Source organism: Oncorhynchus clarkii, chromosome 9 (genome assembly GCF_045791955.1).
Source record: "Oncorhynchus clarkii lewisi isolate Uvic-CL-2024 chromosome 9, UVic_Ocla_1.0, whole genome shotgun sequence".
In the NCBI taxonomy this organism is placed as follows: Eukaryota; Metazoa; Chordata; class Actinopteri; order Salmoniformes; family Salmonidae; genus Oncorhynchus; species Oncorhynchus clarkii.
Genome location: NC_092155.1, coordinates 60,451,099 through 60,477,508, shown reverse-complemented (window position 1 = coordinate 60,477,508; position 26,410 = coordinate 60,451,099). Strand labels below are relative to the sequence as shown.

The following is a 26,410-nucleotide window of genomic DNA, read 5'->3' as shown; positions in this document are numbered from 1 at the left end:
GCTTTCAAAATACAATATTCACTTTACTTTTGATATGATTTCTTGTCATTTGTTAACAATACAATTAACTATCTCTTAATTAAAATTAAAACTACTGAACCAAATTATGTAGTGCTTAGTTAACATAAACCTTTTTCAGGACCCTGTCTTTCAAGGATTATTCGTAAAAATCCAAATAACTTCACAGATCTTCATTGTAAAGGGTTTCCCATGCTTGTTCAATGAACCATAAACAATTAATGAACATGCACCTGTGGAACGGTTATTAAGACACTAACAGCTTACAAACGGTAGGCAATTAAGGTCACAGTTATGAACACTTAGGACACTAAAGAGGCCTTTCTACTGACTCTGAAAAACACCAAAAGAAAGATGCCCAGGGTCCCTGCTCATCTGCGTGAATATGCCTTTGACATGCTGCAAGAAGGCATGAGAACTGCAGACGTGGCTAGGGCAATAGATTGCAATGTCCTTACTGTGAGACGCCTAAGACAGCGCTACAGAGTGACAGGACGGACAGCTGATCGTCCTCGCAGTGGCAGACCACATGTAACAACACCTGCACAGGATTGGTACATCTGAACATCACCTGAGGGACAGGTACAGGATGGCAACAACAACTGCCCGAGTTACACCAAGAACGCATAATACCTCCATCAGTGCTCAGACTGTCCGCAATAGGCAGAGAGAGGCTGGACTGAGGGCTTGTAGGCCTGTTGTAAGGCAGGTCCTCACCAGACGTCACCGGCAAACTCACCGTCGCTGGACCAGACAGGACTGGAAAAAAGTGCTTTTCACTGATGAATCGTGGTTTTGTCTCACCGGGGGTGATGGTTGGATTCGCGTTTATTGTCGAAGGAATGAGCGTTACACCGAGGCCTGTACTCTGGAGCGGGATCGACTTGGAGGTGGAGGGCCCGTCATGGTCTGGAGCGGTGTGTGACAGCATCATCGCACTGAGCTTGTTGTCATAGCCGGAAATCTCAACGCTGTGTGTTACAGGGAAGACATCCTCCTCCCTCATGTGGTACCCTTCCTGCAGGCTCATCCTGACATGACCCTCCATGATGACAATGCCACCAGCCATACTGCTCGTTCTGTGCGTGATTTCCTGCAAGACAGGAATGTCAGTGTTCTGCCATGGCCAGCGAAGAGCCCGGATCTCAATCCCATTGAGCATGTCTGGAACCTGTTGGATCAGAGGGTAAGGGCTAGGGCCATTCACCCCAGAAATGTCTGGGAACTTGATACTGACTGTTACTTTTGATTTTGACCCCCCCCCCCCTTTGTTCAGGGTCACATTATTCAATTTCTGTTAGTCACATGTCTGTGGAACTTGTTCAGTTTATGTCTGTTGTTGAATCTTGTTATGTTCATACAAATATTTACACGTTAAGTTTGCTGAAAATAAACGCAGAGAGAGGACTTTTCTTTTTTTGCTGAGTTTATATAGTTTGATAACTGCTGAACAGTATGCACTTCTATATTTTTACCTAGTACAGTTTTTTTTCAATCACTTTGGTGCAATTTCAAAAGTTTGTGGCTCATGTTTCAAAATACTAAGCCCATTTTCAATTGGCTAAATACAACAAACAAATTCACCTGTTGACTGCACCAAATAAATCTTTCAATTTGGATATACAGTGGGGCAAAAAAGTATTTAGTCAGCCACCAATTGTGCAAGTTCTCCCACTTAAAAAGATGAGAGAGGCCTGTAATTTTCATCATAGGTACACTTTAACTATGACAGACAAATGAGAAAAAAATATATAAACTTTTGTTATTGACCAAATACTTATTTTCTACCATAATATGCAAATAAATTCATTAAAAATCCTACAATGTGATTTTCTGGATTTTTTTCCCCTAATTTTGTCTGTCATAGTTGAAGTGTACCTATGATGAAAATTACAGGCCTCTCTCATCTTTTTAAGTGGGAGAACTTGCACAATTGGTGGCTGACTAAATACTTTTTTGCCCCACTGTATATTCAATCTATCTGATTTTGACATGATTTTATTTTAATTTGTTAATAACATAAATCAACTAACACTTACTGAAACTGATCAAAACTGAAAACTACTGAATCAAAATAGTGTTTGAAGGAGCATGCAATTGGCTTCCTGACTGCAGGAATGTCCACCAGAGCTGTTGCCAGAAAATGTAATGTTCGTGTATCTACTATAAGCCGCCTCCAACTCATTTTAGAGAATTTGGCAGTGAGTCCAACCGGCCTCACAACCGCAGACCACGTGTAGCCATGCCAGCCCAGGACTTCCACATCCGGCATCTTCACCTGCGGGATCGTCTGAGACAAAACACCCGGACAGCTGATGAAACTGCGAGTTTCAAAACAGAAGAACTTCTGCCCAAATGGTCGAAAACCGTCTCAGGAAAGCTTATTTACATGCTAGTCGTCCTCACGAGGGTCTTGACCTGACTGCAGTTTGGCATTGTGAATGTTTACCTGTTAAAAGGTCTTGTTCACATTGGCTACGGAGAGCATGATCACACAGTTTTCCGGAACAGCTGTTGCTCTCATGCATGCTTCAGTGTTGCTTACCTTGAAGCGAACATAAAATGCATTTTTGCTCATCTGGTAGACTCACGTCACTGGACAGCTTGCGGCTGGGTTTCCCTTTGTAATCCGCAATAGTTTGCAAGCCCTGCCACATTCGAAGAGTGTCTGAGCCGGTGTGATAGGATTCAATCTTAGTCCTGTATTGACATTTTGCCTGTTTGATGGTTCGTCAGAGGGCATAGCAGGATTTTTTATAAGCCTCCGGATTAGTGTCCCGCTCCTTGAAAGCGGCAGCACTAGCCTTTAGCTCGGTGCGGATGTTGCCTGTAATCCATGGCTTCTGGTTGAGATATATACGTACTGTCACCGTGGGGACGGCATCTTCGATGCACTTATTGATGAAGCCGGAGACTGAGGTGGTATACTCCTCAATGCCATTGGATGAATTCCAGAACATATTCTAGTCTGTGCTAGCAAAACAGTCCTGTAGCATAGCATCGGCGTCATCTGACCATTTCCATAATGAGTGAGTCACTGGTACTTCCTGCTTTAGTTTTTGCTTGTAAGCAGGAATCAGGAGGATAGAATTATGGTCAGATTTTCCAAATGGAGGGCAAGGGAGAGCTTTGTATGCACCTCTGTGTGTTGAGTAAAGGTGGTCTAGAGTTTTTTTCCCCTCTGATTGCACCTGTGATATGCTGGTAGAAATGAGGTAAAGCGGATTTAAGTTTGCCTACATTAAATCCCCCGGCCACTAGGAGCGGCACTTCTGGATGAGCATTTTCTTGTTTGCTTATGGCCTTATACAGCTCGTTGAGTGTGGTCTTAGTGTCAGCATCGGTTTATGGTGATAAATTGACAGCTACAAATAATATAGATGAAAATGATCTTGGTAGATAGAGTACCCTATGATAAGCTGTAGATCACACTATCTCAGGCGAGCAATACCTTGAAACTTCTTTAATATTAGACATTGCGCACCAGCTGTTATTGACAAATAGACACACACGTCTACGTCTTACCATACGTAGCTGTTCTGTCCTGCCAATGCACAGAAAACCAAGCCAGCTCTATATGATCCGTGTCTTCATTCAGCCATGACTCGGTGAAACAAGATAGAGATCATCCAGTTTATTTTCCAGTGAATGCAACACTTATTTCCCCATCTTATGTTTATAATCTTTGATTGTGCATTCAGTGCGGTTTCACACCTGAGTCATTCATCCAAAATCAAAGTTTTCCATGAAATATGAGAACACTTTGTTTAGTCACCAATATATCAGATAAAGATAGACTCACCATTTAGCAATATGAAAGGTCCAATGCAGCCGTTTTTATCTCAATATCAAATCATTTCTGGGTAACAATTAAGTTCCTTACTGTGATTGTTTTCAATAAAAACGATCAAAAAGAAAAAAATTGCTTCTTAGCAAAGAGCAAATTCTCAAGCAAGAATTTAGCTTGGACTGTCTGGGAGTGTCCTACTGTCTGTCAAGAGGGAAAAACTCTCTTATTGGTCTAACCTCTCTGGGATAGGCGGGAAGCTTGCGTCCCACTTGGCCAATAGCCAGGGAAAATGCAGAGCGCCAAATACAAATAAAATGATATAAAAACCAACTTTCATTAAATCACACATGTAAGATACCAAATTAAAGCTACACTCGTTGTGAATCCAGCCAACATGTCAGATTTCAAAAAGGCTTTTCGGCAAAAGCATAAGATGCTATTATCTGATGATAGCACAACAGTAAATAAAGAGAGAGTAGCATATTTCAACTCTGCAGGCGCGACACAAAACGCAGAAATAAAATATAAATCATGCCTTACCTTTGACGAGCTTCTTTTGTTGGCACTCCAATATGTCCCATAAACATCACAAATGGTCCTTTTGTTCGAGTAATTACGTCGATATATATCCAAAATGTCCATTTATTTGGCGCGTTTGATCAAGATAAACACAGCTTCCAATTTGCGCAACGTCACTACAAAATATCTCAAAAGTTACCTGTAAACTTTGCCAAAACATTTCAAACTACTTTTGTAATACAACTTTAGGTGTTTTTAAACGTTACTAATCAATCAAATTGAAGACGGGACTATCTGTGTTCAATACAGGAAGACAACAAACTGACGCTACTTTTCGAGTCGTCTCTCAAAAAGTACACTTCAAGTGACACTCATTCAAGATGGCCATACTTAATATAATTTTCCATACAGTATTTGACTATAACTTGACATGCAAATTATTATTATTTTTTTTGCATCCAATGGCAAGTTGTGAGCATGTTATGAAATGTCAGTCTTACAGTTTCGTTATCCTCATACAGTACATACATAGGACAAATCATCATAAATAAGAGGTATTGTAAAGCAGTTGGCTACTGTAAAAATGTAGCATGTGTGCCTTTTCTGCACATTGTACAAGATCACCTTTTCCATGTGACTTCCTACGACAACTGATACAGTATCACCATTCTCCATCAGCCAGTGTGCTTTAATAGGAAAAAGTGGAACGAGTCACTATGTGCTACCATTTGGAATTATGGTGTAGTGTACAATGCACTGGTAAAATACCTGGGTTGTATATAACAATATATTCCACTCATTATCTGAATGTCATTGATACACTCACTGTAAGCTGATGAATATCAAGCACAGAGACAGGCAATACTGTATCAGTCGACAAGTCACATGGAAAAGGTGATCTTGTACAATGTTGTATGGAGCAGAAAGGGCATACACCACCATGTTATGTTTTTACAGTAGCCAACTGCTTTTCAATACCCCTATTTGGGATGATTTGTCCTACAAATAGGATAATAGGTCTGAGGATAATGAAACTGTAAGACTGACATACAGTATTTCTCAACATGCTCACAACCTACCATTGGATACAAATGATTTAAAAAATGGTGCCTGTCAAGTTATAGTCAAATACTGTATGGAAAATGATACTTTATTTACTCAAATATTGCAAGGGTTCTGAACATAAGAACGTATTAAAAGTGTTATCAGTTTAGATTTTTGTACTTTTGCTGTTTTGAAAATATACCACTTACATCTGAAAAATGTGCCAAACTGTAACAGGTGCTCTATGGTATGTCCAAATAGCTTCTCTCAAGGACATGTGTGTACGTGCATGTCCCTATCATTCAGAGTGTGCAAACCTGAGGAATAGAGATTGTTCCAGTTGCTTGTGGAAAACAGATTTGAAGAAATAAGAGGATTTTAATTGTATATCTGTTGGCACTTTCCACTTTGTTTGCAATTTGACCATTTTGATAGGTCAGTCTGATTACCCACATCACCAGGTGACATCCACTGTATCCTTCCCTTGCTTCCCTTTGGCATTCACTGTGAGGAATTAAACTATTCTGTCTATAGATTGGTATTTCCGTCACTCTACTTTGTCTCGTTTAAATGTCAGAGGAGCAGCTCCTCATCTCCAAATCAGGGCTTCCAACACCATTTGTCACATAATCCTTTGAAGGTTTTTAGTTTCCACCTCGTGTAAGATATTTATTGAGGTACATTTCATGAATACTGATATGGATATGCTATCCTCTCAGAATCAAGTCTATTCACAATCCAATGTATTTATTGACATAGTATACTGTACAGTTTATTATGTGGTGCTGCGGTAGTCAGTTCTACTCAGTTCCTTTTTTAAGGGGTCTCTTTAGGACTGCTGTCTCCATGCAGGGTATTTTGTGTAGACTAAACAGGGGTTGTGGGTTGGTTTCCCCCAAGCAGTCGAGCCCAATACATGGTGAGCCACGGGCTCTGTCTCTGTCATATACTAAATGAGACAGTTTCATTTGTCATCTCTTTGTAGTCTCCTCCATGTTGTAGTCTCCTCCATGTTGTAGTCTCCTCCATGGTCTCTCCCTTAGCTCACAGCTCATATCCCCTTCCTCGTACACTCTTCATGGGACTCATGAAATAAACAGTGAGGTATGTCTTTGTCCCAGATCTGAACACACACTCATCTCCCCCATGGCTCAAGACCAGATACACAGACAGAGAGGCTGCATGCGCTCACTATGGATCTCTCCCCTTCTGTTATTTTTGCTACAATGCATTTGCAAAGCACTGATAGAAAAAAAGACATGGATCAGTGTGTGTAGAACAGCAGAGTGGAAGGCTCATTGTTGTGAAAGTGGAGCAGGCCAGCAACAAATGGTAGATTTATAGCAAAGCTGTCGGCTGATTTGAGAAGAGGAGCTTCCTTCAATGATAGTTCTGGTCAATTGAATGAAAGATGCCTTACTTTTACTGCAGGATACTTTATTGTTGTTTAGAACCAATATTCACCTACAAGCTCACTATGTCACTTTCTCACAAGAGGGTTGTATCCAACCTTGTGTGTGTTTGAGTTTTTTTTTTTTTTATGGAATTCTCAAATCTACAGAACACACAAATAGGGATGGGCATTTGAAATGATTTCATTATCATTATATTTTTGGATATCTGGATAGTCGAAATACATGAGTTTTAATTTTGTAATGATTATTTTTTCTACTTCAATTAAGACTTGCTCGGGCGACCCGAGAAAGCATGTGTGCTGTGCTCTGCTTGTTTCAGATGGAGGTTGGGGGAGGGGCGAGAGACAAGCAGGGGCCGGTGTGTGTGGCAGTCTATATGTGTGGCAGAGAGGGAGAGGAAGGAAGTAGACAAACTGACTTGTGCTAGTTAGATCATTTATGTCTGCAACAAGTCGGTATGATAGATAGACAATCTGTTAGGGCTTGTCTTGACTGCATCAAATCATAGTAAAGAAGCTAGCAAGCTACAGTAGCCAGCTAAGGTAGTCAGCTAACTGAACTAAAATATAAAATATAAAATCATCATGCATTAAGGATAAGGATTTAAATAAATTCATTAGGCCCTAATCTATGGATTTCACATGATTGGGAATACATACAGTTGAAGTCGGAAGTTTACGTACACCTTAGACAAATACATTAAACTCAGTTTTTCACAATTCCTAACATTATATCCTAGTAAAAAGTCCCTGTCTTAGGTCAGTTAGGATCACCACTTAATTTTAAGAATGTGAAATGTCAGAATAATAGTAGAGAGAATTATTTATTTCAGCTTTTGTTTCTTTCATCACATTCCCAGCAGGTCAGAAGTTTACATACACTCAATTAGTATTTGGTAGCGTTGCCTTTAAATTGTTTAAAACTTCAGTCAAACATTTCAGGTAGCCTTCCACAAGCTTTCCACAATAAGTTGGGCGAATTTTGGCCCATTCCTCTTGACAGAGCTGGTGTAACTGAGTCAGGTTTGTAGGCCTCCTTGCTCGCACACCCTTTTTCAGTTCTGCCCACACATTTTCTATAGGATTGAGGTCAGGGCTTTGTGATGGCCACTCCAATACCTTGACTTTGTTGTCCTTAAGCCATTTTGCCACAACTTTGGAAGTATGCTTGGGGGTAATTGTCCATTTGGAAGACCCATTTGCGACCAAGCTTTAACTTCCTGACGGATGTCTTGAGATGTTGCTTCAATATATCCACATAATTTTCCACCCTCATGGTGCCATCTATTTTGTGAGGTGCCCCAGTCACTCCGGCAGCAAAGCACCGCCACAACATGATGCTGCCATCCCTGTGCTTCACAGTTGGGATGGTGTTCTTCGGCTTGCAAGCCTCCCCCTTTTTCCTCCAAACATAACGATGGTTATTACGGCCAAATAGTTCTATTTTTGTTTCATCAGACCAGAGCACATTTCTCCAAAAAGTACGATCTTTGTCTGTGGATATACTGTAGATACTTTTGTACCTATTTCCTCCAGCATCTTCACAAGGTCCTTTGCTGTTGTTCTGAGATTGACTTTCACTTTTCGCATCAAAGTACGTTCATCTCTAGGAGACAGAACGCATCTCTTTGAGCGGTATGAAAGCTGCGTGGTCCCATGGTGTTTATACTTGCGAGCTATTGTTTGTACAGAGGAACGTGGTGCCTTCAGGCATTTGGAAATTGCTCCCAAGAATTAACCAAACTTGTGGAGGTCTACCATTTTTTTCTGAGGTCTTGGCTGATTTCTTTTGATTTTCCCATGATGTCAAGCAAAGAGGCAGCGAGTTTGAAGGCAGGCCTTGAAATACATCCACAGGTACACCTCCAATTGACTCAAATTATGTCAATTAGCCTATCAGAAGCTTCTAAAGCCATAACATTTTCTGGAATTTTCCAAGCTATTTAAAGCCACAGTCAGCTTAGTGTATGTAAACTTCTGACCCACTGGAATTGTGATACAGTGAATTCTAAGTGAAATAATCTGTCTGTAAACAATTGTTGGAAAAATTACTTGTGTCATGCACCAAGTAGATGTCCTAACCGACTTGCCAAAACTATAGTTTGCTGTGTGGATCAGAAAACCAGTCAGTATCTGATTTGACCACCATTTGCCTCAAGCAGCCCGACACATCTCCTTCACATAGAGTTGATCAGGCTGTTGATTGTGGCCTGTGGAATGTTGTCCCACTCCTCTTCAATGGCTGTGGGAAGTTTCTGGATATTGTCGGGAACTGTAACTCGCTGTTGTGCACTCAATCGAGATAATCTCAAACATGCTCAATGGGTGACGTCTAGTTAATATGCAAGACATGGAAGAACTGGGACATTTTCAGCTTCCAGTAATTGTGTACAGATCCTTGTGACATGGGGTTGTGCATTATCATGCTGAAACATGAGGTGATGACGGCGGATTAATGGCAGGACAATGGTCCTCAGGATCTTGTCACGGTATGTAGAGGTTCTGGGCTGGTGTTACACATGGGCTGGTGTTACACATGGGCTGCGGTTGTGAGGCCAGTTGGACATACTGCCCAATTTTTTAAAATGACGTTGGAGGCAGTTTATGGTAAAGAAAATACTATTAAAGTCTCTGGCAACAGCTCTGGTGGACATTACTGCATGCCAATTTCTGTTGCTGTCAGAGCAGCTTACCGATCACTGTACATGTACACAACCCATCTGTAAATAGCACACCCAACTAACTCATCCCCATATTGTTATTTATTTTTTTGCTCTTTTTTCTCCCAGTATCTCTACTTGCACATTATCATCTGCACATCTATCACTCCAGTGTTAATGCTAAATTGTAATTATTTCACCACTATGGCCTATTTATTGCCTTACCTCCCTAACCTTACTACATTTGCACACACTGTACATATGTTTTTCTATTGAGTTGTTGACTGTACGTTTGTTTACCCCATGTGTAACTCTGTGTTGTCGGTTTTGTCGCACTGCTTTGCTTCATCTTGGCCAGGTCACAGTTGTAAATGAGAACTTGTTCTCAACTGGCCTACCTGGTTAAAAAACATTTTAGAGTGGACTTTTATTGTCCCCAGCACAAGGTGCACCTATGTAATGATCATGCTGTTTAATCAGCTTCTTGATATGTCCTGTCAGATGGATCGATTATCTTGACAAACGAGGAAAGCCCACTAACAGGGATGTAAACACATTTCTGGGATCTTTTATTTCAGCTCATGAAACATGGGACCAACACTTTACATGTTGCATATATATTTTTGTTCAATGTAGCTAAAGTAGCTAGGCTAATTGAGGCTATTTTGTTGCGCTCCCCGTACTTGTCTACAACAACTCCATTCATATGAAACAACAGTCTACCTGTTGGTTGATCCATTTCACATTGATTAGAAATCTCCCACTTCACTTGCTACACATGGAGCCTATGTGGCGCTGCTTTGATTGACTGACAATAACAACAAGCTACCTGTGCATTTTTTTTAAGGGGTGCACTCATAAAAACTGTCATAAAACTGTTGTTTTATTTCAATTTCAAATGTAATGGTCTATCCTTGTAGGCTATTTAGCAATGCCACATAGATCATTTGAAGCCTTTTCATTGCTAATAGGCCTATATTTTTTTATTCTCAAAATGTAATATTCTCCCAAGTAATCAAATACAAAAGTCCATTCGGATATTCAAATATTTAAATAACCGTGCCCAATCTATGCAAAAACAACATGGAGTGGGCATCATTTCTTTGTCATCATGGTCAAGTTTGCATGACAAAAGATCAGTCAATGATTACATGGCAAGGCGTAGGGCAAAACAAGCAGGATATCTATGCCATGCAAGAGGGCTGGAGAGGGTGCCAGTCAATCACAGTTAACAGTATTTATATTCACACTGACATTCACATTGATATTCACAATGGAAAAGCATGAGATGAACTTGGATCCATAATAATGACTTGCACAAAACAGGTGGGAAGTGTTGTTGCAGTTGTGTGTACACTGCAGTTGTGTGTATACTGTAATTGATGCCTGTTAACACAGTGCTCCTGTAATAACATAATGTATAGATCTCAGCTACTGTAGCAAGTTGGTTAGCCAGCAAAGATAGAACTTTGGACCACGTAGCATTGAAAGGCCATTTGTCAAGAATTATCATAGAAGCTATGACAGCTGTCATGTTTCTGATCAAGGCTAAATGATGCATGGTTTAAGACATGTGTTACCAAACAAGTGTGCTGACCTTCAGGCTCCTGAGGCTGTGTGTGTATGTGTGTGTGTGTCTCAGAGGTGACTGGTGTAATCTGTTATAGCCAGGCCAGCAATGGCATAGCCTCGCCCTGTTAGCATGGTCTTGCTCTAATCTGCTCTGCTCTGGTACCAGTGTGTGTTCACAGTCCCAGCCACACAGACTCACTGTACTCCACTGTACCAGAGCATCAATGTGCACATTCAGCCACTTCACTCTCATTTACTCAATCAATGGGCTCATTCAGCTGCCCATGTTATATAGTACAGAGCCTGCTGGCTCTAGACCTGGGCTCATATAACTATTGGCTAACAACAATAGTGAATATCAGACATTGAATTGGAGGATGGTATGGAAGACGTTATTCAGAGGCTTTTTGTAAATATTTCTTTCCCATCTACAGTACCAGTCAAAAGTTTGGACACACCTACTCATTCCAGGGTTTTTCTTTATTTTTTTTACTATTTTCTACATTGTGGAATAATAGTGAAAACATCAAAACGATGAAATAACACAAATGGAATCATGTGTTAACCAAAAAAGTTTTAATAAATCTAAATTCTTCAAAGTCACCCTTTGTCTTGATGACAGCTTTGTAGTCTTGGCATTCTCTCAACCAGGTTCATGAGGTAGCCACCTGGAATGCATTTTAATTAACAGGTGTGCCTTGTTAAAAGTTCATTTGTGGAATTTCTGTCTTTCATAATGCATTTGAGTCAATCAGTTGTGTTGTGACAAGGTAGGGGTGGTATACAGAAGATATCCCTATTTGATAAAAGACCAAGTCCATATTATGGCAAGAAAAGCTCAACTAAGCAAAGAGAAACGACAGCCCATCATTACTTTAAGACATGAATGTCAGTCAATCCGGAACATTTCAAGAACTTTGAAAGTTTTTTCAAGTGCATTTGCAAAAACCTTCAAACGATATGATGAAACTGGCTCTCACAAGGATCGCCACAGGAAAGGTGAACGGATTATCTCCACATGTGTGGTTCCCACTGCGAAGCATGAAGGAGGAGGTGTGATGGTGTGGGGGTGCTTTGCTGGTTGCACTGGTCAGTGATTTATTTTGAATTCAAGAAACACCACAGCATTCTGCAGCAATACGCCATCCCATGTGGTTTGCGCTGAGTGGGACTATAATTTGTTTTTCAACAGGACAATGACCCAACAAACCTTCAGGCTGTGTAAGGGCTATTTGAACAAGAAGGATGGAGTGCTGCATCTGGCCTCCATAATCACCCGACCTCAACCCAATTGAGATGGTTTGTGATGAGTTGGACCGCAGAGTGAAGGAAAAGCAGCCAACAAGTGCTCAGCATATGTGGGAACTCCTTCAAGACTGTTGGAAAAGCATTCCAGGTGAAGCTGGTTGAGAGAATGCCAAGAGTGTGCAAAATTGTCATCAAGAATCAAGACAAAGGGTGGCTACTTTGAAGAATCTAAAATATATTTCGATTTGTTTATTAACACTTTCTTGTTTACTACATGATTCCATGTTTGTTTTTTCAGTTTTGATGTCTTCACTACTATTCTACAGTGTCGAAAATAGTAAAAATAAAGAAAAGCCCTTGAATAAGTAGGTGTGTCAAAATGTTTGACTGGTACTGTATTTTGAATGATTCCCAGTTAGTTTCTATTTTCATCACAGTTCTTCTAGTCAGCTGAATAGAGGAAGGGTGGAGGATAGAATCAGCTTTATTAAAATGCAGAATAGACATTCAACCACCTCTAGATATTCAGCCACCTTTCATTTCAGTGAATGCTATTATATACAGAACATAGAGCCTTTGAATTCATGGTTACAATACCTTTAGAAAGCACATGTCCATGATGCGAATGATGTATGCACGGAAACACAATGTCGTACAGCTAACTGTCAGCTTTAAATAGTTTGCATGGGGAATATAGGAGTCATTATTCCAATTTTATTCTGCATTTAAAATGATCAGAAAATAAAAAATAGATGGAACAAGTCCTGGTTGTGTTCCTATTCTATCACCCACACACTGGAGCTACAAGAGGACAGTTGTTTGAGCTTTCAATTGAATATTCCTACATTTGTTTACAATCTCCTCACAACCACCTTTGCAATCTTGCCCGGTGATGACTCAATTGCTTAAATTGACTTTATAATTAGTGTTGGTGTTACTCATTTCAGAAAATGTAATTTCTATTCTAACATAACATGTTTTATGCAAAGCAATATTTTTGCCAAGTGTGTGTATTAGGCTGTGTCTACACTTGACAGTTAATGCAGTTTTTATATTCTGGTCATTAAGTTCTGATCATGGAAGTCCGAACACATCATGCGTCTACACTTACATTTAAATGTGTCCACCATGTCCACATAGTGTCCTAATTCCCTTTTTACGTGCTATATCATTTTAAATGCCAGTATGCATTCTGCAAACGGTGGAATAGGCCAAATATGATAATAACACAACAACCCATGTTCACCCATGACTGTGTGGCCACGCACGCCTCCAACTCAATCATCAAGTTTAAAGACGACACAACAGTAGTAGGCCTGATTACCAACATTGACGAGACAGCCTACAGGGAGGAGGTGAGGGCCCTGGCAGAGTGGGGCCAGTAAAATAACCTCTCTCTCAATGTCAACAAAATGAAGGAGCTGATCGTGGACTTCAGGAAACAGCAGAGGGAGCACGTCCCTATCCACATTGACTGGACCGCAGTGGAGAAGGTGGAAAGCTTCAAGTTCCTCGGTGTACACATCATTGGCAATCTGAAATGTGCCACCCACACAGACAGTGTGGTGAAGAAGGAGGCTGAAGAAATTCAGCTTGGCCTCTAAGACACTCAGACATTTTTACAGATGCACAATTGAGAGCATCCTGTCGGGCTGTATCACCGCCTGGTACGGCAACTGCACCACCCGCAATCGCAGGGCTCTCCAGAGGGTGGTACGGTCTGCCCTACGCATCACCACAGGCTCACTGTCGGACTTCCAGGACACCTACAGCACCCGATGTCACAAGAAGGCCAAATAGATAATCAAGGACATCAACCACCCGAGCCACGGCCTGTTCATCCAGCTATCATCCAGAAGGCGAGGACAGTACAGGTGCAACAAAGCGGGGACTGAAAGACTAAAAAACAGCTTCTATCTCAAGACCATCAGACTGTTAAATAGCCATCACTAGCCGGTTACCACCCGGTTACTCAATCCTGCACCATAGAGGCTGCTGCCCTATCTACATAGACATGGAATTACTGGCCACTTTAATAATGAATCACTAGTCACTTTAATAATGTTTACATACTGTATTTAGTCAATGCCACTCCGACATTGCTCGTCCTAATATTTGTATATTTCATAATTCCATTATTTTACTTTTAGAGATGTATATTGTTGTGAATTGTTAGATACAACTGCACTGTTGGAGCTATGAACACAATCATTTCGCTACACCCGCTATAACATCTGCTAAATATGTGTTTTTGATTGACTTGATGGCAGTTCTGTAGATAGCCAACAAGCTAGCAAGCAAAGCTAAAGGGATTGCAAACAGGTTAGCATAACTGTAGACCCCCCAAAAATGTGTTTTCTCAACAGCATTTTTGAGCCCAGCAAACACGTTCCTCACACGCTAGGAACGTATTTCCCCCAACTTTATAATGAAAAGGTGCCTCTCTCCCATAACACAGACTTGTGGGCATAGTGCTGATGAAGTCGCCCATTGTATGCGCTTTTGGTAGCCTGATTGCATCCAGACAGGAGAAATACGCACCCAATGTGTCAGAAGGTGGGCAGTCAGATCTGAACACAATCAGACTGCAATGTGACTTTTGTGCATCTAGACCTGTCTTTTCAATGCAATCTTTGTATTCTGATAGCAGAAGTTGCATTTAAATGTCAAGTGTAGACACGGCCTTACCCAGTTGCCTGAAGTGAGATCCCATGTCGCGGTGGAAGCCATGTTCAATCTGGGCTCAGAGCATTTCATATTATTCTGTATGTAAATCCGAGACGCTCGGTTTAGTATGTTACGCTTTGTATGGTTACATAAGGCAAATGGTTACTTAAGGCAAAAACGAAAGTAGGGTTGGTTTGCGTGGATGGGTGGGCATATAATGTGAACGTCTAGCAACCCAAAGGTTGCGAGTTTCTAATCATGGACAACTTAAGCAGTTTAGCAAATTATACAACTTTTCAATTACTTACTACTTTTTAGCTACTGTGCAACTACTTACCATGTTAGCTAACCCTTCCCCTAACCCTGACCGTAACCCTTTTAGCTAACCCTTCCCCTAATCATAACCCTAACTCCTTAACCTAACTCCTAAACTTAACCCTAACCCCTAGCGAGCTAGATAATGTTAGCCACCTAGATAGAATTCGTAACATATCATACGTTTTGCAAATTCGTAACATATTACATCATTTGCAAATTCGTAACTTATTGTAAGTTTTTACTTTTACTCCTTTTTCTCCCCAATTGGTAGTTACAGTCTTGTCCTATCGCTGCAACTCCCTTATTGGCTCAGGGAGGCGAAGGTCAAGAGACATGTGTCCTCAGAAACATGACCCTGCCAAGCTACACTGCTTCTTGACACACTGCTCACTTAACCAATATGTCGGAGGAAACACCGTCCAACTGGCCACCAAATTCAGCTTGCAGGCGCCCGGCCCGCCACAAGGAGTCGCTCGAGCACGATGGGACAAGGCTGGTCAAACCCTCCCCTAATTCGGACGATGCTGGGCCAATTGTGCGCTGCCTCATTGATCTCCCTGTCAGGTTTATATTTCACCCTCTTAGCTGTTGCAGATCTGCAGTCCACATTTATTTATCTGTGGGGCCTAGCTCTACTCATCCATAACTTTTTACTTATCAACCTAGACCTAACTAAAGCCATTCCTTCTATTGTTTGGGGACAATGTGGTTATAGTTTGGCCCTGGCCAGGCAAAGAGTGCTAGGCTGAGAATGTGAAAATATGACTGACCCATATTATAATGCATGAGACCAACAGAAAATACTTTTGTCCTGCTGGTAAAGGTGTCAGTTTGTCTGTGAAGGCTATGCATCACCATTAAGTGTCAGCCTGCTACTGGGATTCCACTTTGTGCTGATTGCACTGATACTGAGTCAGATAAAGGTCAGGTTTAATTGTTGTGGAAACATTTTAACTTTTGGATATTATCATTAGCAACATAATGACTAGTCTTATGCAATGTGTCTGACATTAGACTATTATAGGACTTTTTGCCTTCACAAATGCTTAGTTTCTCCTCCATTATTACTTCTTATTCCTTTTGTATTGACTTAACCCTCACCCAGTCAATCAAACTAGGGTTTGATTCAGTTATCCTGTCAAGTACAGAAGGCTACACCTCCTACAGCATGAAAAACAAACACCCATACTGGACTGTACATACACTATGTACACAAACATTCACACCCCCTTCACACACCCCACAATTCAATGACAAGAATGAGGATGAGCAGATTTTTAAACTCTGTATGTCCTGCCCCTATCATGTTCTTGTCCTGATCCAGTTGAACCTTTTATCTGAAAACATGTCTTCTTCAGTATGTACAATGATAGTTGACAAGTATGTCAACATTGCCAAACAAATATGTAAATGTACGCGTAGTGTGTACTGTAGCTTAGTGTGTACTGTAGCTTTGTGTGTACTGTAGCTTAGTGTGTACTGTAGCTTAGTGTGTACTGTAGCTTAGTGTGTACTGTAGCTTAGTGTGTACTGCAGCTTAGTGTGTACTGTAGCTTAGTGTAGCTTAGTGTGTACTGCAGCTTAGTGTAGCTTAGTGTGTACTGTAGCTTAGTGTGAACTGTAGCTTAGTGTGTACTGTAGATTTGTGTGTACTGTAGCTTAGTGTGTATTGTAGCTTAGTGTGTACTGTAGCTTAGTGTGTACTGTAGCTTAGTGTGTACTGTAGCTTAGTGTGTACCGTAGCTTACTGTGAACTGTAGCTTAGTGTGTACTGTAGCTTACTGTGAACTGTAGCTTAGTGTGTACTGTAGCTTAGTGTGAACTGTAGCTTACTGTGAAATGTAGCTTAGTGTGTACTGTAGCTTAGTGTGAACTGTAGCTTAGTGTGTACTGTAGCTTAGTGTGTACTGTAGCTTACTGTGAACTGTAGCTTAGTGTGTACTGTAGCTTAGTGTGAACTGTAGCTTAGTGTGTACTGTAGCTTACTGTGAACTGTAGCTTAGTGTGTACTGTAGCTTAGTGTGAACTGTAGCTTAGTGTGTACTGTAGCTTAGTGTGAACTGTAGCTTAGTGTGCACTGTAGCTTAGTGTGAACTGTAGCTTAGTGTGTACTGTAGCTTAATGTGTACTGCAGCTTAGTGTGTACTGCAGCTTAGTGTAGCTTAGTGTGTACTGTAGCTTAGTGTGAACTGTAGCTTAGTGTGAACTGTAGCTTTGTGTGAACTGTAGCTTAGTGTGTACTGTAGCTTAGTGTGAACTGTAGCTTATTGTGTACTGTAGCTTAGTGTGTACTGTAGCTTAGTGTGTACTGTAGCTTAGTGTGAACTGTAGCTTAGTGTGTACTGTAGCTTAGTGTGAACTGTAGCTTAGTGTGAACTGTAGCTTAGTGTGAACTGTAGCTTACTGTGAACTGTAGCTTAGTGTGTACTGTAGCTTAGTGTGTACTGTAGCTTAGTGTGTACTGTAGCTTACTGTGTACTGTGGCTTGCTGTGTACTGTAGCTTAGCGTGAACTGTAGCTTAGTGTGTACTGTAGCTTAGTGTGTACTGTAGCTTAGTGTGAACTGTAGCTTAGTGTGTACTGTAGCTTAGTGTGTACTGTAGCTTACTGTGAACTGTAGCTTAGTGTGTACTGTAGCTTAGTGTGTACTGTAGCTTACTGTGAACTGTAGCTTAGTGTGTACTGTAGCTTAGTGTGTACTGTAGCTTAATGTTCACAGTGATGCCACAATCTTGTTTTGAAGTGATACAAAGCTTCTTTTTGCACTAGCATACAACCCGTGTTCGGTCTCAATGTGGGTGTCATATCACATTATTATGTTTACCAACCCTTTTCATAGTCGAGAACAGAACAGGATAGAACATATTCCCAGCTGGTATTTTAGGTTGGAGCCACTGTCCAAGAATCTAGCCAATTTCATTTTATGGGAATTCCAGGCAACCTGAGAATGGGTGAGACCCACAATGTGAAGATTAGAAAATATTATGCTTGTGATGCTAGGGAAGCCTGCACTACCCTTCCTACAATAAGATCCAGATTAAGTTAATGCAGACTCCTCCCAAGAAATGTAATATAATTTATTCTGATGAAGGAATTGTACGTATTTTCTATACTGAACAATGTTTTTATCTACAGTATGTGTGTCAGGCATACAGCACCCTCAGGACTATTGTAACAACATGACAATAGTCCTTTAAGAACGAGGAGGACAGTGATTTGTGAAAGTACAATTAATAGTCATTACCCCTCTGAATCATTGTTTCCCCTCAGTGAGGCTCTATTTTCTGAGAAAGAGGAAGTTGCTTTAAGAGTTTTCTTGGTTCTGTAAAGGAACATTCATGGGGCTTTCCTTAAAAATTAACAAAATATCAGTGAAAAAGTACTGCTGTAAACAAAAACTTGTTTGTTTTTGCTTGATTGCTGTTTGTATAACAAGCTATTCTAACTCAAATTACAAATATGCCTATCTTGTGATGCAGAGAGAGGTCACCCATCAGTTGTTTTCACACCAGCTCTATTTCCAGTAACAGCAAGGGGGTTCCTGGGATGTAAGTTGGGTTGTGATTCCATAGAAAATGTAGACCAATCCTGGTGAGAAATAGACGGGTCCCTGGAAAGATGAGTAAGAGGCCTGGATTCTTGCAGCTCCACTAGGAGACTGGGGTGGACCCTGTCAGAGGCCTATCTGTGGTCAGGGGGTTTCAGGGCCTCTGGTGAACTGGGTGTTGAGCTAGAGTGTGTCCCAAATAGCACCCTATTCCCTACATAGTGCACTACGTTTGACTAGAGCCTCGGACATCTGATCATGTACTGTCAGCCTAGCAGCGGGTAAACTTTAATGTGAGATCAGATGTACAGGAGAGGAGACAAGGTTTTTTAGACATGCTAAACATCCCACTCCCTAGTTCCCAACAATCATTAAAGGTCATCAACCCCTTAGTTATACTGACCGCTGGGCCTCTTCACTGGTCTTAGAGAGCATACTGTAGGAGTTCAAAAGAAAGACTTCCCACACATATTTCATGTCAGAAATGGGTTTGTGTAACATGTCACATAGTACCATCTACTGGCATAAACTGAGAATGGCAGGCTGGCAGTTTATTTCATTCACATCCACGGTGGATCATTTGATCATAAGAATAGAGCCATTTGAACCCCTCTGGTCTCAAAAAGTTACCTGAAGCATAGGAAGTCTTTAGGAAGTCCTGATCTTTTTATCTCCATCTCTTCATTCAAATACTCAATCATGGACACTCTTGCTGACAGTTATGGCTGCTTCGCATGATGTATTGTTGTCTCTATCTTCTTGCCCTTTGTGCTGTTGTTTGTGCCCAATAATGTTTGTACCATGTTTTGTGCTGCTACCATGTTGTGCTGCTTCCATAATGTGTTGTCATGTGTTGCTGCCATGCAATGTTGTTGTCTTAGGTCTCTCTTTATGTAGTGTTGTGTTGTGTTTTTCCCCACATACAGTGGGGCAAAAAAGTATTTAGTCAGCCACCAATTGTGCAAGTTCTCCCACTTAAAAAGAAGAGAGAGATGTGGAAGAGGCCGTAGGAGGGCAACAACCCAGCAGCAGGACCGCTACCTCCGCCTTTGTGCAAGGAGGAGCAGGAGGAGCACTGCCAGAGCCCTGCAAAATGATCTCCAGCCACACATGTGCATATGTCTGCTCAAACGGTCAGAAACAGACTCCATGAGGGTGGTATGAGGGCCCGACGTCCACAGGTGGGGGTTGTGCTTACAGCCCAACACCGTGCAGGACGTTTGGCATTTGTCAGAGAACACCAAGATTGGCAAATTCGCCACTGGCGCCCTGTGCTCTTCACAGATGAAAGCAGGTTCACACTGAGCACATGTGACAGACGTGACAGACGTGACAGAGTCTGGAGACGCCGTGGAGAACGTTCTGCTGCCTGCAACATCCCCCAGCATGACCGGTTTGGCGGTGGGTCAGTCATGGTGTGGGGTGGAATTTCTTTGGGAGGGCCGCACAGCCCTCCATGTGCTCGCCAGAGGTAGCCTGACTGCAGGTACCGAGATGAGATCCTCAGACCCCTTGTGAGACCATATGCTGGTGCGGTTGGCCCTGGGTTCCTCCTGATGCAAGACAATGCTAGACCTCATGTGGCTGGAGTGTGTCAGCAGTTCCTGCAAGAGGAAGACATTGATGCTATGGACTGGCCCGCCCGTTCCCCAGACCTGAATCCAATTGAGCATATCTGGGACATCATGTCTCGCTCCATCCACCAACGCCACGTTGCACCAGACTGTCCAGGAGTTGGCGGATGCTTTAGTCCAGGTCTGGGAGGAGATCCCTCAGGAGACCATCCGCCACCTCATCAGGAGCATGCCCAGGCGCTGTAGGGAGGTCTTACAGGCACGTGGAGACCACACACACTACTTAGCCTCATTTTGACTTGTTTTAAGGACATTACATCAAAGTTGGATCAGCCTGTAGTGTGGTTTCCCACTTTAATTTTGAGTGTGACTCCAAATCCAGACCTCCATGGGTTGATAAATTTGATTTCCATTGATCATTTTTGTGTGATTTTGTTGTCAGCACATTCAACTATGTAAATAAAAAAGTATTTAATAAGAATATTTCATTCATTCAGATCTAGGATGTGTTATTTTAGTGTTCCCTTTATTTTTTTGAGCAGTGTACATTTTTAATCCCAGCCCAAGTCCCCACAGGAGAGTCCTTTTGGTAGGCCATCATTGTACATAAGATGTTGTTCTTAACTGACTTACCTAGTTAAATAAAGGTTAAATAAAATAAAATCCTTGCTTACATACATACATACTGTACCTTGTCCGAAAGACAGGTGCGCTACGCAATCAATATGGATCAAGTTGAGTTTGTGGTCAAGAAATGCAGGACTGGCACCGATCCATACAAGTGCCACTTTAGCAGGTGGCCTGAGTTATTTAGAGTAACTGCTACTCCCCAACCCATTTTCTGTACTATAGTGTTTACGAACTGCCATAGAAATAGAATGAATAGAAAGGGTGTCTCCATTCAAGTCTATGATGGCATAATGGGTGGACATGTTAGCCATTTTGAGTGCACCCATGCCTAGGTTGAAGATGACAAAGGTTAAGACAACGGGATTCTAAAATTTCCCATAACTCTTTGCAACATTCGGACCAGCTATGGTAGCTAGCAATGGCACTGGTAGCTACCAAAGGTGCGCTGGTCCCAGATTTGTGATGACGTTGTCTTAACCTATATAAGAAGTTAAAGCAGGAAGTGTACCCTTCAATCTGTGCTGTGATGTATTGAGCCAACTCAACTGACATTACAAAAAATATATTCCATTGCATGAGCCTCGTCAGTTGGCATCATTTGAATTAACATTCTACATTACCATGGAAATGATTACATCACAATACCAGGCAGCCATTGTGAGAGTACCCATTAGTTTACATTTCAAATTACCAGGGTTAGAACTTCCAAGTCCATTCTATTCATTCTATTTCTGTGTGTACTACACTGTCTCTCTTTGTTAGAAAACAAACAAACATTAAATATTCATGTTGTTGACAGTGCTCCCGTCTCATGGGTTACCCCCTGTATTACAATGGTTGATTATAGTAGATTGAGACGGCGGGATTGTGAGAAGTATTGTTAAAAAGGCCAGCTCCTTTAGAAAGCTGTTCTAGTACTGGTCCTTCGAGCCAGATCATTTTTAGAATAGCTGTATGAAGCTGGCTTTTTAATGAGCACAATACCTTAAACACAAATCTATTGTTTTTGTAGTGTAATTTGGCCAAATCCAGCAATTCCACAGAACAACAGTGAATGGATAATAAGGGACAGCAGCCAGACAAACTCTCACCTCTGTTTCGTTCTTTTCAGAGTGGACAAGACCTTCTCCAGGGCCAGAAGCATATGGTGAGTTGCTCATTTTCTGATTCTGTGTCATGTAGAATCAGCTACAATACGTTCTAATCGAATGTACAGTGCATTCAGAAAGTATTCAGACCCCTTCCCTTATTCCACATTTTGTTACGTTACAGCTTTATTCTAAAATTGATAAAATTCATTGTATTCCTCATCAATCTACACACAATACCCCATAATGACAAAATTAAAACAGGTTTAAAAAAAATACAGAAATACCGTATTTATATAACCATTCACACCATTTGCTATTAGACTCGAAATTCATGAGCTATGAGGCTCAGATCCATCCTGTTTTCATTGATCATCCTGGAGATGTTTCTACAACTTCATTGGAGTCCACCTGTAGTAAATTCAATTGATTGGACATGATTTGGAAAGGCTCACACCTGTCTACAGTGCCTTGCAAAAGTATTCATCCCCCTCTGTGTTTTACCTATTTGGTTGCATTACAACCTGTAATTTAAATTGATTTTTATTTGGATTTCATGTAATGGACATACGCAAAATAGTCCAAATTGGTGTAGTGAAATTTTAAAAATTTATAATAATTAAAAAACAGAAAGTGAAGCCCCTAAATAAGAGCTGGTGCAACAAATTACCTTCAGAAATCACATAATTAGTTAAATAAAGTCCACCTGTGTGCAATCTAAGTTTCACATGATCTGTCACATTACCTCAGTATATATACACCTGTTCTGAAAGGCCCCAGAGTCTGAAACACCTTTAAGCAAGGGGCACCACCAAGCAAGCAGCACCATGAAGACCAAGGAGCTCTCCAAACAGGTCAGGGACAAAGTTGTGGAGAAGTACAGATCAGGGTTGGGTGATAAAAAAATATCAGAATCTTTGAACATCCCATGGAGCACCATTATATCCATTATTTAAAAAAGGGAAAGAATATGGCACCACAACAAACCTGCCAAGAGAGGGCCGCCCACCAAAACTCACAGACCAGGCAAGGAAGGCATTAATCAGAGAGGCAATAAAGAGACCAAAGGTAACCTTGAAGGAGCTGCAAAGCTCCACAGCGGAGATTGGAGTATATATCTATAGGACCACTTTAAGCCGTACACTCCACAGAGCTGGGCTTTATGGAAGAATGGCCAGAAATAGCCATTGCTTAAAGAAAAAAATAAGCAAACATGTTTGGTTTTCGCCAAAAGGCATGTGGGAGACTCTCCAAACATATGGAAGAAGGTACTCTTTGGCCATCAAGGTAAATACTATATCTGGCGCAAACCCAACACCTCTCAACACCCTGAGAACACCAGCATCATGCTGTGTGGGGATGTTTTTCCATCGGCAGGGACTGGGAAACTGGTCAGAATTGAAGGAATGATGGATGGCACTAAATACAGAGAAAGTATTGAGGGAAACCTGTTTCAGTCTGTCAGAGATTTAAAACTTTGACAGAGGTTCACCTTCCAGTAGGACAATGACCCTAAGCATACTGCTAAAGCAACACTTGAGTGTTTTAAGGGGAAACATTTAAATGTCTTGGAATGGCCTAGTCAAAGCCCAGACCTCAATCCAATTGAGAATCTGTGTTATGACTTAAAGATTGCTGTACACCAGCGGAACCCATCCAACTTGAAGGAGCTGGAGCAGTTTTGCCTTGAAGAATGGGCAAAAATCCCAATAGCTAGATGTGCCAAGCTTATAGAGACATACCCAAAGAGACTTGCAGCTGTAATTGCTGCAAAAGGTGGCTCTGCAAAGTATTGACTTTGGGGGGTTAAATAGTTATGCACACTTAAATGTTCTGTTTTTTTTTTGTCTTATAAAAAATATTTTGCATCTTCAAAATAGTAGACATGTTGTGTAAATCAAATGATACAAACCCCCCAAAATCCATTTTAATTCCAGGTTGTAAGGCAAAAAAATAGGAAAAATGCCAAGGGGGGTGAAGACTTTTGCAAGCCACTGTTTATATGGTCCCACAGTTGACAGTGCATGTCAGAGCAAAAACCAAGCCATGAGGTCAAAGGAATTGTCCGTAGAGCTCCGAGACAAGATTGTGTCAAGGCACAGATCTGGGTACGGGTACCAAAACATTTCTGCAGCATTGAAGGTCCCCAAGAACACAGTGGCCTCCGTTATTCTTAAATGGAAGAAGTTTGGCCAGACGGAAGCGCAGCAATGCTCCCCATCCAATCTGACAGAGCTTGAGAGGATCTGCAGAGAAGAAGGAGATGATTGTGGACTACATGAAAAAGAGGACCGAGTACACCCCCATTCTCATCAACGGGGCTTCAGAAGAGCAGGTTGAGAGCTTCAAGTTCCTGGGTGTCTACATCACCAAGATCCAAGATAGTCATGAAGAGGGCACAACAAAACCTATTCCCCCTCAGGAGACTGAAAAGATTTGGCATGGGTCATGAGAACCTCAAAAGGTTCTACAGCTGCACCATCGAGAGCATGGTTGCACTGGTTGCATCACTGCCTGGTATGGCAACTGCTCGGCCTCCAACCGCAAGGCACTACAGAGGGTAGTGCGAACCGGGCCAAGCTTCCTGACATCAAGGACCTCCATACCAGGCAGTGTCAGAGGAAGATCCTAAAAATTGTCTAAGACTTCAGCCACCCTAGTCTTAGACTGTTCTCTCTGCTACCGCATGGCATGCGATACCGGAGTGCCAAGTCTAGGTCCAAGAGGCTTCTAAACAGCTTCTATTCCCAAGCCATAAGACTCCTGAACACCTAATAAAGTGGATACCCAGACTATTTGCATTGCCCCCCCCCCTCTATTTAACACCGTTGCTACTCTCTGTTGTTATCATCTATGCATAGTCACTTTAATATCTCCACCTACATGTAAACTCAGCAAAAAAAGAAACATCCCTTTTTCAGGACCCTGTCTTTCAAAGACAATTCGTAAAAATCCAAGTAACTTCACAGATCTTCATTGTAAAGGGTTTAAACACTGTTTCCCATGCATGATCAATGAACCATGAACAATAAATGAACATGCACCTGTGGAACGGTCGTTAAGATACTAACAGCTTACAGACAGTAGGCAATTAAGGTCACAATTATGAAAACTTAGGACACTAAAGAGGCCTTTCTACTGACTCTGAAAAACACTAAAAGAAAGATGCCCAGGGGCCTTGCTCATCTGTGTGAATGTGCCCTAGGCATGCTGCAAGAAGGCATGAGGACTGCAGATGCGGCCAGGGAAATAAATTGCAATGTCCGTACTGTGAGACGCCTAAGACAGCGCTACAGGGAGACAGGACGGACAGCTGACCTGCACAGGATCGGTACGTCCGAACATCACACCTGCGGGACAGGTGCATGATGGCAACAACAACTGCCCAAGTTACACCAGGAACGCACAATCCCTTCATCAGTGCTCAGACTGTCCGCAGTAGGCTGAGAGAGGCTGGACTGAGGGCTTGTAGGCCTGTTGTAAAGGCAGGTCCTCACCAGACATCACCGCCAACACTGTCTGCTTTGGGCACAAACCCACCGATGCTGGACCAGACAGGACTAGCAAAAAGTGCTCTTCACTGACGAGTCAAGGTTTTGTTTCACCAGGAGTGATGGTCGGGTTCGCGTTTATCGGCGAAGGAATGAGCGTTACACCTTTACACCGAGGCCTATATTCTGGAGCGGGATTGATTTGGAGGTGGAGGGTCCGTCATGGTCTGGGGCGGTGTGTCACAGCATCATCGGACTGAGCTTGTTGTCATTGCAGGCAATCTCAACGCTGTGCGTTACAGGGAAGACATCCTCCTCCCTCATGTGCTACCCTTCCTGCAGGCTCATCCTGACATGACCCTCCAGGATGACAATGCCACCAGCCATACTGCTCGTTCTGTGCATGATTTCCTGCAAGACAGGAATGTCAGTGTTCTGCCATGGCCAGCGAAGAACCCGGATCTCAATCCCATTGAGCACGTCTGGGACCTGATGGATCAGAGGATGAGGGCTAGGGCCATTCCTCCCAGAAATGTCTGGGAACTTGCAGATGCCTTGGTGGAAGAGTGGGGTAACATCTCACAGCAAGAACTGGCAAATATGATGTAGTCCATGAGGAGATGCACTGGAGTATTTAATGCAGCTGGTGGCCACACCAGATACTGACTGTTACTTTTGATTTTGACCTCCCCTTTGTTCAGGGACACATTATAACATTTCTGTTAGTCACATGTCTGTGGAACTTGTTCAGTTTATGTCTGTTGTTGAATCTTGTTATGCTCATACAAATATTTACACATTAAGTTTGCTGAAAATAAACGCAGTTGACA

At 41.9% G+C, this 26,410-nt stretch overlaps 1 protein-coding gene across 6 annotated transcripts in view; it reads left to right on the top strand.

The window, feature by feature from the left end:
* LOC139416656 (rap1 GTPase-activating protein 1-like) overlaps positions 1 to 26,410 on the top strand; it is an 84,927-nt gene that overhangs the window by 3,847 nt on the left and 54,670 nt on the right. For 4 of the 6 annotated variants that reach the window (XM_071165592.1, XM_071165588.1, XM_071165591.1 and 1 more), the window contains exon 2: positions 22,113 to 22,148. In XM_071165592.1, the coding sequence (XP_071021693.1) occupies positions 22,113 to 22,148 (36 nt within the window). Of the gene's footprint in view, positions 1 to 9,075; positions 9,275 to 22,112; positions 22,149 to 26,410 lie in introns of those variants that run through there. The other 2 variants (XM_071165594.1, XM_071165596.1) reach the window with 1 other exon arrangement.